The 17566-nt window shown below is 40.2% G+C and overlaps 1 protein-coding gene across 1 annotated transcript in view; it reads right to left on the bottom strand.

The window, feature by feature from the left end:
• The window catches only part of rhpn1 (rhophilin, Rho GTPase binding protein 1), an 81605-nt gene that overhangs the window by 6729 nt on the left and 57310 nt on the right, over positions 1-17566 (bottom strand). The window contains exons 10-14 of the mRNA XM_052023700.1: positions 17407-17526; positions 15029-15223; positions 12279-12355; positions 4273-4419; positions 2658-2816 (exon numbers count right to left, since the gene is read on the bottom strand). Coding sequence (XP_051879660.1) covers positions 2658-2816; positions 4273-4419; positions 12279-12355; positions 15029-15223; positions 17407-17526 — 698 coding nt within the window. The remainder of the gene's footprint in view (positions 1-2657; positions 2817-4272; positions 4420-12278; positions 12356-15028; positions 15224-17406; positions 17527-17566) is intronic.

The raw sequence follows: 17566 nt of genomic DNA on the forward strand, positions 1-17566 counted from the left end.
ACTTTTTGCAATTTGTGAAGCCGTACATCTAGGTCCCTCTGTATTTCATTCATGTGCAATCTTTCATCAGTTAGATAATAATCTGTGATCTTTCTCCACCTAGATAAAGTGGCAATGCCAATTTGGTAGCGATCCCACAATGATTTTAGTAATCCCTGCAGGAAGAATTAGCAAATCAGGGGAAGGTTTGGCCAGTGGTGTTCCCAAGTCCAGGAAGGTCTTAGAGTTCGTTGCGTGTTTGCCCTTCTCTGCATTCCTTCCCCAACTTATTATTCTTCATGCACACTCTCAAACAGTAAATGTTGTAAGATGATACACCCGGTGGGAAAGATCAGAATTCAACCAAATCAAATCAGTGTCTGGCACCAAGCAAGGATCAACTAATAGCAAAACCAGGAACCCATCCTGATTTTTTTTTAGAAAACATCTCATCTGGAGGCTGAGCACAATGTTACACTGTGTCACAACTCTTCAAAGTCCCAGTTAAGATCAACTAACAGTAAAAATAGGGCGGTAAAAATTCTTTAACATTGTTTTGGAAGACCACACAAGTTTTGTGAAAGACATCAACTGCAGATGAGGCCCAAAGTGTCAGGTATTAGGGATTATTCTGGAGTTATGAAATTATATGGATAACAGTTATTAATTAAAAATGAGAACCAGTCTTCCAGAAACCAGTCTTCCAGAACCAGAAATAAAACCTGTTCACAATTCGACTTCCACTGATACTTTAAATGTGAAAAAAAAATCATTGGGTGTGAGGCATTCTGATTCTGTACCATTGTAACTATTGCAGGAGAAGACAACATGTTAATTGATGCTAATTAAAACCTTCATGATGAGATCAGGGAAGCCTTTAAGTGGCCATATCCTGTATTAACACATTCTTAACGGCATATCCCTGCCAGTTACAATGCCAGTAATGCATTGTTCAGGACAGGTCTGTTTTGACACTTAACATTCTAGCTAGTTGTATATTCAGGGAGCCATCCCTCAACTAACTCTGTAACAAAAGAGATATTTTGGGTGTCTGGAATTTATGCTCAGAAACTCTCGGATTAGCCACTAGTATTTGGATATTCAAAGGGGTTCTGCTAGTTGGCATGTGTTCCCATTGTAAATATGTAATTCTGGAATTGTTACCTGTTTACATTCAAAATGTTGAAGTTGAGTAGGTAATTATAGACATTGAAACTGTAGTTAATCGTTTATTGTTGTCTTGCGTTTAGTATAAAACATCACTGTACTGTTGTATGTCAGGAGAGGAGAAATAGATTCTCCAGAAGATTTGCTGCATTGAATAAAGATCCTTTGTATCTCCCAGCTACAGCTTTCATGTAGCTCAGTTCAACAGTCACAACATCAGACATCAGCAGTATTAGGGCGATAAAGGTGTCGTATGTTCGACTAGATGGTGGATCAGACATATGATTGCTGGTGGTGGTGGATGGCTAAGGTTAGACACTTGCTTGGATGATGTTTGTGGGGGGGGGGGGTGGAGGGGGAGGTGCACATGATCCATTGATGGCATCATTGGATAACTGCTTGTGCGACAGTTTGGGTATGTGGGAAGGTAGGCACGTGATGGTGGAAGTTAGCTGGATATATAGTCAGGCTGAGCTCTGGAACCCAGGGTAGTGGGACAAGATCAGCCTGACAAGCAAGCAGGGAATTAAAGACACAAGAGATTCTGCAGGTGCTGGAATCTGGAGCAACACACACAAAATGCTGGAGGAACTCTCAGGTCAGGCAGCATCTATGGAGGGAAATAAATAGTCAATGTTTAATCCTTCATCAGGACTCAGGGAATTAGAGACAGCCTTACAAGTGAATAATGAAGAATGTACAGAAGAGAGAACCTATCCAGCAAGGCAGAAGACACCTGAGACTTCACATTGGTTAAACAGATATGGGATCATCTCCTTCAACTAATGTTGACATAGACCTTAACCTTCCAACTAAGGAGTGCTATGATGCAAGTGGTATGAGGTATTGGTAGGTTTGAAATGCACACAAGAATGTTGCACAAGTGTCATCAAATCATGTACTGCTTATCTTTTCCACATTTAACAGGATCCCGTGTAAACCTGGGAGCCTCCATGCACAAGTTTATCAAATGTGCAGAAGACCCAAGTCAAATTTACATAGCCTGCTTTACATAAAAAAGGGACTAGATTCCAAACAGTGCTCAGATTTTAGCTAAAATTAACTTGCATACTGCACAAAACATTCTGCTGTGAGAAAACTTTTGCTGTGCTACGTAGCAAGAACAATTTCCCACAGGAAGAACACTCACTGCCATCTTCTTCAAAGTTAATCCATGGAATTCAAATTTAGCTTTTCATACATTTCAGTATTCCAAAAGTTTTACATTAACAACAAAATTTTCAGAAATGTTCTATGGTTTTATTTTTATTTGGGCTGAGCAAAAATGTATTCAACTTCAATGGGTATATGCTGGCAGCAGCTATTGGTACACAGATTAGCTATTAGTAGATAACAAATCCAGACCTTCAGTATGTAGATGCTGCAAGTTTCTCATAAAAGTAATTAACTCCAGTGTTTATGTGTGGTGATATCCAAATTGTATGATTGACTTACACAACAATCAGCTCACCACCTATCATTAAAAGTCACATTTAGTAGTAAACACTCACGTTATTCTGTTGTTCAGAAGAATTTAGTATTATCACCCCAATCTTGACACTCTCTGTGCTGACAGTTTTCAGTAACTGAACTACTTCAGAATGCTTGGACCACTTACAATCCTGTTCATTCACTGAGACAATGTAGTCTCCTTCTCGAAGACCAGCTTTCTGTGAAAATTAATAAAACTCACATCAGTCCCAGTTCATCTCTCATTATGAGAATATAGTACAAATATCACAAAGAAATACAGAGTGCTCTCCAAATAGTGTAAAACATGCTGAACCAGGAGCTCCAATTCATAAGGCTACGCCTTGACTCCTACAGAGAATGTCACCTGTGTCATGGAAAGATGTAGCAAGAACAATTTCCCACAGGAAGAACACTCACTGCCATCTTCTTCAAGGTCAATCAATGCTGGCCTTGCCAGTAAACCACTCTTGAGGATTAAAGTTAAAACATCTTGTAGCAGATTTTTAAAAAAAAGAGTTACTCTCTCTTCTCTAAATTGGATCGGCAGCAGTCTGAGAACAGACCATCATACTTCCCACCAACTCAAAACAAGATGGTTCCATAAGGTTAAGAAACAATAGAATAAACAAAACCATTAAGAGCTTTTCCATCTCCTCTCGCACTCAATAACACGTAAGAGGGGAAATGCTGAGAACTGGCATGGAGGCTAAGTGCTGAATGACCCCCTATAGTGTCATCATAACTTTATTATTATTATCATCATCACATTACTGACTACCAATATCTTGGGCAGGGCAGGGCAGGGGGTGGGGGGGAAGCTATGGTTAGGGGAGAAATGCAAGTAAATCACAATTAAATAGAAATGGATCTAGGCTATCTACATAAATACTGTGGCTACAAAAGCAAGCCAGAGGCTGGGTTTTCTTCCATGAGTGATTCACCCGATTCCCCAAAGCTTTCCCACAAGGCAGAAGTCAGGAGTGTGGTGGAATATTCTCCAATTGCTAGAGAAGAGCAGCTCCAACAAAGCTTGACACTTTCCAGGAGGAAATAATGTGCTTGGCTGATTGGCCATTCACTGTCTTAAGTTTTCACTCTGTTTGCATTCACTGTGGCCCAGTGTGTACCATCCATGAAATGTATTGCAGCAACTCAAAAAACATTTTTGACTGTCTCTTCTAAATTCAGAGCCTTTAACATCTTTAGGCTCAAAAGCAACAGGCACAAGGAAAAGCCACCATCTTCAAGTTAATATCTTAGTCACACACCATCTTGATTTATAAATTTAATGCTATTCTCTTATCATTCCTGGAACTTCTGACCTAACAGCACCATTGAAGGTTCTCCCAAAATGACAACAATGAGTCAAGGTGACTCATTGTGGTTTTGTTCGAGGGCATTTAAGGTTAGATGAATAAATAAAATCAGTCAGGGAAAGGATAAGAGATATGGGAACAGGAGGCATAAATATAACCAGTACTATTTGCTTGTGTAGAGGATTGAAAGACGTTGAATATATTTTTTATGTTTTACTTTATGTATTTATATCATGTCCAATCCTTCTTTTGAATAGATTTGTTAAAAATTATTATAGCAGGAATATAAATCAAAAGAGTTACATATCATCAATAATCTGATGCAAAATATGCTTACATTTGCAGAGCCATCAGGGACTACTCCTGCAATAAGGACAGGAGAATCACCACGCAGTGTGAATCCAAATCCTTTATCGCTTTTCTCAAGATGAATTTCTCTGACAGAGCTCCATCGGTTCTTGGCGGAGAAAACTGACAAAGGACCCTACAAAGGGAGGAAGTGGAAATGAAGGAAGAGGCCAGACATAATTTTTAGGTACATACAAAATTATCTCCAATTATTGTTTTGATAGGTAATACACGAGATGAAGTTGCATTTCAGATGTCTTTCTTCCATCTCTTCAACTGGTGACAAATGTTAAAACTAATATTAATAATTATGCTATAAAACAAAGCAAGGCCTCCTTATTCACCCCAATGGAAGTGTTTCACTGTTGGATAATGGAGATAGAAAATTAACCTAATATCCATGTTGTACATTTGGCCATGGAATAACCCGGGTATAGAAACGAAAATAAGAATAGCACAAATCAGAAAAACAAACTGTAAGCAGTTTTTTTTTAAACATAATCCTCAAGGTAAGCCATGTAATGGGAAAAAGTTTCATATTAGACCTTATGCCAAATTTTGGAGAACTGCAGACAGAGGTCAACTGTTTATTAAAATGCTTTTCCCCTTTCAATTGACTCTATAAGTGATGGCAGTTTTTACTGACGCTAACTTCATTTGATGCACAATTGTACAATAACAAAATACTGAGGATACTCAAAATCTACAAAGAAAATAGAAATTGTTAGAAATATGTAGCATCTCAAGCAACATCTGCAAAAAGAGAAACGTAACGTTTCAGGTCAATAGCCATTCACCAGTTCTGATGAAAGGTCATCTACCTAAAATACTGCTTCTCTCTTTACAAATGCTGCCTAACTTGCTGAGTATTTTCAACATTTTCTGTTCATATTTCAATACAAAATTACATTGTAAGACATTAAATAGTAGTAATCAAGAAATTATAAAATATTAATCATTACACCACAAAACAATTTCTTACAAGATGGAGTTATTACAAAATGTAAAAGATAGAATGCCAGTGAGATGAGTTGTAGTTTCAGTACTGGACATGTTCCATTAGCAACAAGACACCACAGGGAGAATGAGCGAGAAAAAAAAGGTCATTTGACCCATTGGATCTGCACTGGTCAACTTTCCAGTGCTATGTACACAGCCTGGCAGGTCGTGGCCCTTCAAGTACATATCCAAGTACTTTTAAAACGTGATAAGGATTTCTGTCTCTACCACGTTTTCAGGCAGCAAGTTCCAGATCCCTACCACCTTCTGGGTTAAAAAGGTTCTCCTCTAACCCTTCTACAAATTACTTTAAATTTATGCCAGCAGGTTTTGATCCTTCTGGTTGTAACTAGTTCCTTCCAATAAGCTCTGTCTAAGGCCCCTCATTATTTTATCCTCCTCAACTCAGTTTCCCCTCAGCCTACTCCATTTCAAAGAAAACCACTCAAGCTTATCCAATCTTTCCACATAGCTACAATTTTCCAGACTTGGCAGTATCCTTGTAAATTTCTCCTGCAGCCTGATGCAGGATTTCAACTCAAGACATCGACAATTCCTTTCCCCTCAAAGATGCTACTTCACCCCCTTCAAGACATTAGACTTTAGAAATGTAAATGGAAAACAGAAATTGCTGGAAATACTCAGCAGCTCAAGCAACATCTTCAGAAACGTAGCGTTTTAGGCCATTCACCAGTTCTAATAAAAAGTTCATCTACCTGAAATCCACACTACTTCACATTTCTAAGGATTAAATTCGATTTGCCATTTTTCTGCCCAACTAACACCAGACCAGGCCATCTATAGCTTTCTCTACCCTGAAAGCTTTCCTCATTGTACATCTGCAAACTACATTTAGGTCTAAATCATTACTATAGTGTTCAAAGATCAAAAGACCAAGTACTGTGTCTGTGAAATCTACTGATATCTTCTTCCACTGATCAGGAACAGCTTCTTCCCCTCTGGTATCAGATTTCTCAATGGTCCCTGAAGACGACCTTGTTATTCTTCTTTTGCACTATTTATTATTGTAAATTACAGTAATTTTTGTCTTGCACTGTACTGCTACCGCAAAACAACAAATTTCACAACATATGTCAGTGATAATAAACCTGATTCTGATTCTTCTTAGGCAGTCCCTCAGGATCAGGATGATGTAGTTCCACTCCAGTTTTGGGGGTGCTGAGGTGGCTAATGACACGAATGCAAGAACTGCACTCATTCACAGACGGGGCAGGACATGCCTGAAAAGGCGGGTAAGTGGACAGATTCCTTCTGCCACTTAGAGTTTCTGTGCTCTCCTTTTGCATGGCTGACAATCAACACAGGCACACCTCAAGGATGTCTGCTTAGCACACTACTCTACTCTCTCTGCACTCATGACTGTGTGCTAGGCTCAGCTCAAACAATTGTTTTTAAATTCGCAGATGACACCATTGTTGTTGGTAAAATCTCAGATGGCAATGAGGCGGCGTATGAGAGTGAGATAGATCAGCTGGTTGAGTGGTGTCGCATCAACCTTGCACTCAACGTCAGCAAGACCAAGGAATTGATTGTGGACTTCAGGAAGGGGAAATCAGGAGAACACGCAACAGTAATCATTGAGGAGTCAGCGGTGGAAAGGGTGAGCAGCTTTAAGTTCCTGGGTATCGACATCTCCGAGGATCTATCCTGGGCCCAACACATTGATGCAATCACGAAGAAGGCACACCAGCTGCTCTACTTCGTTAGGATTTTGAGGAGATTTGGTAAGATACCAAAAACTCTTACAAATTTCAATAGATGTATGGTGGAGAGCATTCTGACTGGCTGCTTCATAGCAAGGTATGGAGCCTCCAGTGCACAGGATCACAAGAGGCTGCAGAGGGTTGTAGACACAGCCAGCTCCATCAGGGGCACAACCCTCCCCACCATTGAGGACATCTTCAAGGGGCAGTGCCTCAAGAAGGTGACATCCATCATTAAGGACCCACACCATCCGCGACATGCTCTCTTCTTGTTCCTACTGTCAGGGAGGAGGTACAGGAACCTGAAGACCCACACTCGATTCAGGAGCAGCTTCTTCCCCTCCATCAGATTTCTGAACGGTTCATGAACATTACCTCATTTGTTCATTTTTTTTTTGCACTGTTTATTTATTTTGTAATTTATAGTAATTTTATGTCTTTGCATTGTACTGCTGCTGCAAAACAACAAATTTCACGTCATACAAGACAGTGATAATAAACCTGATTCTGGCCTTGAGATTCCCAACACCATCCCAAATGTTACTTCTCACTTGGAGCACGTCAGAGGCCAGAGGTTCCCAGGAGTCAATGGGAGGTAATTCCCTCCCACAACAGAGTTCAAAATAAACTGTTTTGGGAGGCTGGTGATGGGCATGTGAATGCTGTGGATAGTCGAACACAGCTGACTGAGAGTAGATCGGGCCTCAGGATGCTAATGTAACTTCACTTATTCTTCCAGTGAATTTGAGGATTTTGAAGATACCAATTTGGTGTATTTTTAAAGTGACTTGAAGCACTTGCTGAAAATTGTGCACGTCTTAGAAGGGAAGGGATCACCACTGCCTGGTAAACCATGCATTTTGTGCCAGTCTAAAGGTCTTGCTCTTCACATATTGTTTTCCCTCATTTGACCAAGTGGTGTGCTGATGGTGAATTTCAGCATCAATGTCTGTCTCTGCTGAGAGGTGGCTCCTGAGATATGGGAAGAAGTCCTTATTTTCCAGGGTTGTGTGATGAATCTATTATGGAGGGTAGTATGATGGAGCAGGGCCAGACTAATAGAGATCCTTGATCTTGCAGATGTGGAATGCAAGGCTCATCCCCTCATATGCTTTCAATAAATGAGTCAGCAATGTCTTGAAGTTCAGCCTTTGAGCATGTATGGACACAAGCATTGTCTGCATTCTGCAGCTCAGCTACTTAAGTTGGATGATCTTGGTTCTAGAGTGCATTCACTGCAGGTTGAACAGCTTTCCATTAGTTTTGAAAATTAGCTCCACTTCCATGGTAAGCATGTTGGAAGCAAGATACAGCAATTCAGTGAGAAAGATTGAGAAAAGTCTGGGGCAATGATACAGCATTGTTGATTGGTTTTCACTGATTGGTTCTGTTGTTGCACCCATGGGTTAGTATCATGGCTTGCATGCCATCACTGAGCATTCATAAGATGGATATGAATTTCTGTGGACAGCTAAATTTGAGGATGGTGTTCTACAGTCCCTACCACTAGTGGAGTCAAAGGCTTTGATGATGTTGAAGACAGGCATGTATAGTGGCTGGTGTTGCTCCCTGCATTTTTCTTGGGAGTTGTTGCATAGTGAACATCATGTCCACTCTGCCTCTAGATGGATGAAATCCACACTGTGACTTGGGGAGCAACTCTTTGGCAGCTGGGATGAAACAGTTGAGGAAGATCCTGACAATGATTTTCTTGTGGTGACAGTAGCAGGGAGACCCCTATGTCATTACCACAGTCAAACTTGTGTCCTTTCTTGAAGATGGTCATGATTAGGCATAACTAAGGTCACTTGGTACATCATCCTGTTCTCAGATGGAAATGATAGGATTGTGGATTTGTTGCTGAAGCTTTTCAGTGATGCCGTCTGCTCCTAAAGCCTTGTTATTTTTGAACTGGCTCATGGCCTTCTTGACTTCATGTTGCTCAGGGAAGGCAGTGAGGTTGGCATGAATAGGGTACTGTGGGAAGGAGTCCAGGACACCTGTATCATGGAGAGAGTCATGGCTAGGAGGCCCTTGAAATGGGTGTCGACTACAACCCAATCCCGTTAGAAGGATATGGGCTAAACACGGGCAAATGGGACCATCTTAGATGGGCATCTTGAGTTCATCACCATTCTTTGCTCTCAGAGGGGTGGGAACATGGGTGATTAGACAATAGGTAGCTTTTACAGCACTGAAGAACCCACACGTGATGGCTGTCAGCAAGCAGCTGAGCCCCTTGGATTCTCTCCATCCAATATTTAATCATTAAGTCAATCTCTCCCACCCCCTCACTCCCTCCTGCTCTCCCCCTTCGACCTCCACCTTTCTCTTCCCCCTTCCCCATCTCCCTCTGTCTCCTCCTCTCGTCTCTCTCGCCCTCTCCCTTGGTTCCCACAGGCTTTTAGTTTTTCCAATCAGCCTGCCTGTCATGGCTTATTAAAATCCATGAGGACTACATCAATATACTTGCCCACCAAACCTCCCCCCCCCACTCCTCCCATGACCTTTGATGTTAATCAGACATGACCTTCCCTTAACAAATCAACAAACTCATGCTGAGTGTCCCTGTTTGATCTGCACCAAATTAAAGGAAGATATATTCCACCCCTTGGCAGGGATTCAAATAATTTGCACACCAATGAAGTTAAACCAAATGGCCTGTAATTACTTGGATATAAATTTTGTCTTCCTTTCTATTCTGGCTTATTTCCTTTAGAATTTTTACAGTACTGAAATCACAACTCATCTCACTGTTATAGTCTCTCCTTCATTCTGGAAAGCCCTGGAAGTTCATGCATTCCTCTATTAATGGTCAGCATTTAAAATCTGACCATTGCCTTTTCTCTTCTACAGGTCTTAACCCACATCCTTCGGTGAACATTTGACTCTAACAGTACTTCAACCAACAGCATTACTCATATTACATGTAATGAAATATATCAAGGTTAACAAATAGAACACAAGGCAGCAAATCAGTTGGACAGAATGTTCACAGATTTTCACATGATAAATGGAATATTTATCATCTCAAGTCAGAATAATTCATAAACTGCGGCTGATTGAACAATCAATCCCATGAGGAAAGAAGAGGACAAATATTCTGGAAGTCACCATATTAACTTTTGGAAATCAGCGACTATTTATTGTAATATTTCCATATTAGAATAATGGATGGAACAGACCCCAATCCATGAAATAGGCTTGATCATATACATAAATACATTACACAGTACACAGACAATATTTATCATGCCAAATTGATTTTCTTCTTTTCCAGTGGTTGTACTTACATATTCTCTTTTACAATTAGTTATCAATCACATTTCATAAAACTTTTCTCCTAGGATAGATTGTTTTAGTATTAATACAGATTTCATAGGTGACCAAACTGAAACCCTCAAGAATATTGATCAATTGGATTCAAGCAATCAAGAAAGTTGGTTATCAAAAACATATTCAACCTCTCCCTACTTCAATCTCAGGTTCCCTCCTGTTTTAAGAAGGCCACTATCATCCCGGTACCAAAGAAAAGCAAGGTAACATGCCTCAATGACTACCGACCAGTGGCTCTGACATCCACCATCATGAAGTGCTTTGAGAGGTTGGTCATGGCACGCATCAACTCCAGCTTACCAGACAACCTGGACCCACTGCAATTCGCCTATCAGCGAAACAGGTCTACAGCAGATGCCATCTCCCTGGCCCTACACTCAGCTCTGTAGCATCTGGACAGTAAAGACTATTGTTTATTGACTTCGGCTCTGCCTTCAATACAATAATTCCAAGCAAGCTTGTCACCAGACTCCGAGACCTAGGACTCAACACCTCCCTCTGTAACTGGATCCTTGACTTTCTAACAAACAGACCTCAAATCAGTGAGGATAGGCAGCAATACCTCCGGCACGATTATTCTCAACACTGGTGCCCCACAAGGCTGCATCCTCAGCCCTCCACTCTACTCCCTATACATTCATGACTGTGTGGCCAGATTCTGCTCTAACTCCATCTACAAGTTTGCAGATGATACCACTGTTGTAGGCCATATCTCAAACAGCGATGAGTCGGAGTACAGGAAGGAGATAGAGAACTTAGTGGAATGGTGTCGTGATAACAACCTTTCCCTCAATGTCAACAAAACAAAAGAGCTGGTCATTGACTTCAGGAAAGGGGGCAGTGTACATGCACCTGTCTACATCAATAGTGCTGAGGTCGAGAGGGTTGAGAGCTTCAAGTTCCTGGGAGTGAACATCACCAACAGCCTGTCCTGGACAAATCACGTAGATGCCACGGCCAAGAAAGCTCATTAGCGCCTCTACTTCCTCAGGAGGCTAAAGAAATTTGGTTTGTCCCCTTTGACACTCACCAACTTTTACCGATGCACCATAGAAAGCATCCTATCTGGATGTATCACGGCTTGGTACGGCAGCTGCTCTGCCCAGGACCGCAAGAAGCTGCAGAGAGTTGTGGACACAGCCCAGTGCATCACAGACACCAGCCTCCCGTCCTTGGACTCTGTCTTTACCTCTCATTGTCTTGGTGTAGCAGCCAGCATAATCAAAGACCCCACCCACCCGGGACATTCTCTCTTCTCTCCCATCGGGTAGAAGATACAGGAGCCTGAGGGCATGTACCACCAGACTTAAGGACAGCTTCTACCCCATGGTGATAAGACTATTTAACGGTTCCTTTATACAATGAGATGGACTATGACCTCATGATCTATCTTGTTGTGACCTTGCACCTTACTGCACTGCATTTTCTCTGTAGCTGTGACACTTTACTCTGTACTATTATTGTTTTTACCTGTACTACCTCAATGCACTCTGTACTAACTCAATGTAACTACACTATGTAATGAATTGACCTGTACAATCGGTTTGTGAGACAAGCTTTTCACTGTACCTCAGTACAAGTGACAATAATAAACCAATACCAATACCATGTTAAATCTAGAAAGTCAGGAGTGAGAAAAGAAGCTAAAGTTACTAAGTTTTGAGAGAAAGTAATTGAAGTAGTGAAAATGGATTCAAGAGTCAACTAAATCAACACCTGGAAAGTGAGTAGAATAAGGATTATGATAAGAAACACTGAGTGAAATGCATTAAAAATGTATGGTCTTTGTTGGCTAATAAGCATTTTCTATCATTATAACACTGAATAATGTGAAATAACAAAATGCGATTATAGGTTTTCACTTACCCATTAAGTAGGACATCATATAGCAAAAAAATGTAGAATTCTATTTATGATACATGACCAGTATGCTTACCAATCTGTGAAAAATATCTGTGACTTTCACCTTGGAAAAGTTTGGAGTTTTAATTTCTGGTTTCTGCTGTGTTTTTGCTGCAAAGATAAAGTGACATTTAATGGACTATTTAAATTTAACTTGGCTACAGAATATTCAGGACTGAAACCACTTCTTTTCATCTGCTCTCTAACAAGAGTGTCCATCAGGGGGATAGGATGATGCTGGACCACAGCCTTTGAGGCCAAAGCTCAATTGAGCTAGTCAGTTTAAAGATGCAACATAAAACATTAGATTGCACTGTTTCAATCCAAAATGTAATGGTAGATGAGAAAGTTAAGTCAAATATAGAAGTTAAAGCAAATATTGAAGTTAAAACAAGCAAGTCCAGTAGGCAGAATAAGCACAGGAACAAGGATGGTCTGTAAAACTAAACTGCGTTTATTTAAAATGCAAGAGCCTGTCAGGAAAGACATGGATAGGCATATGGGATTGGATATAATAGAAATATGGTTAAGGAATGGGCAAGATTGGCAGCTCCATGTTCCAGGGTACAGATGCTACAGGTGTGATAGATGTGGAGGTTAGAGACGAGGGGGAATTGCTTCTTTGATTAGGGAGAACCTTATGTTAGTACCTAAAGAGGATACTAATGGGGACTGACCAGTGAAGCTATAGGGGTAGAATTTAAAAATAATAAGGGGTGATCACTTTGAGAGGATTGCACTATAGGCCCCTAATAGTCAGCTGGAATTAGAGGAGCAAATACATAGGGAGATCACAGATAGCTGTAGAAATAATAAGGTTGTATGTAATAGTAGGTGTTTTTAACTTCCCTTACATTGACTGGGTCTGCCATCGAGCTAAAGGTTTGGATAGGGCAGGATTGTCCAGGAAAGTTTTTGAAAGATGGAAATGGCCCTACTAGAGAGGGGGCAATGCTCAATCTCCTTTTGAAAAATGAGGCAAGGCAAATGGCTGAAGTATCAGTGGGGGAGCAACAACAATAATTCTACTTGTTTTAAAATAGTTACAGGAAGACACCGAAGAGTCCTCCGAGAAAGATTGGTCCACATTAAAGTCCTAAATTGGAGAAAGGCTAATTTTGATGACATTAGTCAAGAACCTGCAAAGATTTATTGGGAGAGGCTATTAGCATTATAAAGGAATGCTGGCAAGTGGGAGGCTTTTAAAAGTGAGATGGGGTGAGTCCAGGGCCAACATGTTTCTGCCAGAATGATGGGCAAGGCTGGCAGGATTGGAGAACCCTGACTGATGAGGGATATTGATGAGAGCTCTGGTCAGGAAAAAGAAAGTAACTGGGACTAGTTCAGGAAGACACCTTGGTCAGCATAGGGCCAAAGGGTCTATTTCCACGTTGTATAACTCAACGATTCCTTCCCTGTTCACCCTAACAAAGGGTGGGTACTTTAATAATTCAAGTTTTCAATGCTGAATTTGCCATATTACTACTAAGTACTTCGAGATATAGATTAAAAAAGATAAATGAAGTCAAAGTGTGATTTGCCACAGTCACACCTTAAATGCTGGAACAGACTAAAGAGGAAGAGTGTCTTAGTTGTGTTCTATGTGCCTGTACAGTTCCATGGTACCAATGCACTAAACTGCCATTAATTTAGTACTACATTAACCATGATGGTTGAAGTACATGAGAAATAGGAGGGAAAATATATACACACACACCTGTGCAGTAACAGGTGTTCCTATAGAGCTGCTTGGTTCAATGTAATTTGAGGTCTATGAAATACCTGATGCTTACTCCAAAATAAATGGGTTAAAATTTACATCCTAATGTGAAATTGTTTTCAAATGGGAAGTGTTCATATTTAATATTAGGGCACCAATTATTGTGCACAACTGATGTGATTTCTAATTACTATGTTCATTTCTTTTTAAAAATTCATTAATTCAATGGAAAATGATGGAGCTTTTCAAAAAAAAGTAATATCTTTTACAAGCCATATTTAGTCCACTTATTGTCTTAGACACCTGGTCGCCACACTCACAACAAGACCATTGCCTCAAAATTGTCCCCCACCTTGCTCATTATTCAGAAACTTATTCACTTTGGCTACATCAATCATCCAAGGCGTTGGAGTGAAGGCAGCAATGTTGCACTTCCTATCTGCCCTGTACGGGCCAAAGGTAACGAGCTCTTGGCTCCACTCCAGCCATGTGATCAGCTGGGAAAGGGAGCAGGATGGTGTGGGTGGATGGAAAAGGGACAGGAGAGGCGAAAGGGAAAGTGAGGGACTGGGAGAGGTAAGATTTGAGGAAGGACAGGTAGAGGAGTTGTTAAGGAATAGGGGAATGCTGGCAATGTCACATTCATTTGTGATGGTCAGCTTTACCAATTAGCTTACTAGGCCACTTGTGAAGGTACTGAAAGTCAACCATGTAACATGCACCTTCAATCAAGTAAAGGTCAGATTGGGATTAATTTCCCTTCTCTTGGGGGCATGAATCAATCAGATGGGATCTTATGAACCTGGTTGTGCAATCATTTCTTCTGTTGTCAGTTCTCAGTTCAATAAATGAGGCCATTCAATATGAACCACCATAAGTGATATTTGAACAGCACATAATAGTATGAAAGTACACTATTAGAACTTTATACTTAATGCACCCATTTAACTAAAGTCCAATCCCTCATGAAATTTCTGCATAGTCCCAGTGTTGTCAGATGCAGGTCATTTTCTTTAGTACCTGATATTGGCAACTCATCATCAATATTGAAACACTTAACTTACGGTGAATGTCTGGAGCTTCAACAGTTTCAAAAAAATCATCTTCACGATCAATCTCAGAGTACTTCTTCAATGATCGTTTATGGGCAACAGCTAGCACCCCCTGCAGGATATCCATCTTCCTCAGGATCCGACACAGGCTGTGAATCCTCATCGCTTCTTCATGCTTAATTATTGCTTTCTTTAAATGAGCCTTGCCTTTAGTAATAAAAGGGATAAAAAGTAGAGATAGAAAAGCATTCATTGCATTGATTACTTATATCAAACCACAATTTAGGGAAAGGTTAGTGGTGACTGGGTTCTCAACAGTCCTTTCATCTTGCACACTGCAGCTCAAGTCCAATCCTGACTGGTGGATTGCCAGTCGCTTCAAAGTTCAAAACATAGGAATCATCATTGATGAAATGAGCTTGAATCAGTCTTGAACCATGTTAATGGTCACAAAATAACCTATCATTTGATACATTTTTTGGAATCTTGCTTAGTGAGACCAGAAGTAGGATTGGTGCTGGAAATTGAAAGAGGTTTCAGAACACAGTTTCATATAATAGTCCTATATATACAGAGCTCTCTATGTTAGTGTGACCCCAATGGGAAGAGAAGGAGAACAGTTCCCACAAGTGTGGAATCAGTGACATAATTTACTCTGAGCCATCCTCAAATACCTGCTTCACAATATTTCCAAGAAAGCGAGAGATCTGGAAGGTAACAAGTTACTGAAAACATGATTTTAAAAAAAGCTGTTCAATTTTCAAAATAGTGAAGCAGCAGGCAAAATATCATTAACTTGATTGAGGTATCACTATTCATTGATCTTAAAAAGGATAAGAATAATAAATAGTAGGAATCTTCATGCTGCTTTCCCATTTTATGTGATCTGGTAACATTTATAACTAAGCTCAAATGGATGAACTGTATAGTAAAGAAATCTGAAAGGAACTTGAAAAGAACAAATACACAGCAAGCAGAGTAAAACAAGACAAATGAACATTCCGGATCCATACTGCTTACTATTATTTCCAACCCATGGTGGACTTCATTCAATTTCCTTTGTTTCTTTATAACTGTAATTTTGTTTTGGTACACTAGATGGCACTGAAGGATTAAAACTGAAAATTTATATTTTGCCAATAAATTATTTTTAATATTTTGCATTATAAACAGGCTAAAGCAAAACAACACATAAAAATCATCCAACATGAAGCAGAACAAAGCTGCTGTACAGCTGCAGCACAAAAGCAGGATCTAAGGGACAACTTTCATGACCTGAAGCCACAGTATACTTGACTAGAAATTCAATAAGGTGGCATTGTTTTTTCCAGCACTACTTGTATGAAAATCAATTAATCCCAGTGTAGAACACAATTGCAGCCATTTCTAAGCTGAATTACACAGCTCCAGAAAGTTGACCTGGTTGCAATGTGTGCCTGTGCTGATAACACATGAAAATTAGTGACTCATACTGGAAGTGTTAACTTTTGTTGCAGAGAATTCCAAAAGCTGATCGGATCATTCCAAAAACATCTTCTATTGAGTTCCACTGCTTTGGGAAATTCCTCACAATGGGTGCTTTTCTGATGGCTGCACTATTTTTACATGAGTGCCTTGGGCCTAACAAAATTAGGGTCCCTGATTAAGTAAGGAGAGAACGGTTGATCCTCACCCTTTGACTGCCCAGTCCACTGAGAGTTCCATTGGCTTTGGGCAGTATGCATTTTGGGGAGTGCAGACATCACTTCTCCTCCCCCAACTGGCATAGGCAAACAGCAAGACGTCAGCCCTTCCAGAGCAGAAGGAGGATATCTTTGGCTGACCTTTTAATTAACCCAATATGTCCTCCTTCGGCTCAAAGTCTATTTACTTCTGACTTAGCCTCCATAAAACTGTGGCATATTTTGCAAAATTCAAGAGCCCTATAAAATTTGTTGTTGTAAGATGGCAAAGGGGTATACAGTATATAACTGAGGATAGATGAGGTTCAAGCAAACGTCCCATTTGGCTGTTCCAATGCAAGGACCCCAAAGACCCATCATCTGAAAATCTGCTACCACCTTGCCAACATTCCTTGCTTAACAACCCCGCAAAAAAAAGTCCTCCATCTTACCTGAAAATCAAAAACTGCACATGGTGAATATTTGAAATAAAAACAAAAATAATGGAAATACCTGTTGAGTATTTCACATTTTCTGTTTTTATTTCATCCACTTTTTACTGTTTGTTGAATGCTACTGGTGAATGCAAAATTACGCTTACTTACAAAACAGCTCAGTTACCGCACTGCAAAAGTAATCTATTGTATGTACACATAACAGGCTGATTACATTCCTTCAGCAGAAAGCTTAAAAAATAAGAATCATTACAAGATCCTCTTTATTGCATACTTAATTTGCGTCGCTCCTCGTTATCCTTCAGTACCGTGACTAATGATGGACCCTCTGGCATCGTTACATGAAGTTGCTGAAGAGCCTTTACGTGTTCACTTTCATCATCATCAGGACCCACTGAAAAAGAGCATGCAAAAGATTCCTTTCAAATTCACTG

The sequence above is a fragment of the Pristis pectinata genome, chromosome 9 (genome assembly GCF_009764475.1).
Source record: "Pristis pectinata isolate sPriPec2 chromosome 9, sPriPec2.1.pri, whole genome shotgun sequence".
NCBI classification, from domain to species: Eukaryota; Metazoa; Chordata; class Chondrichthyes; order Rhinopristiformes; family Pristidae; genus Pristis; species Pristis pectinata.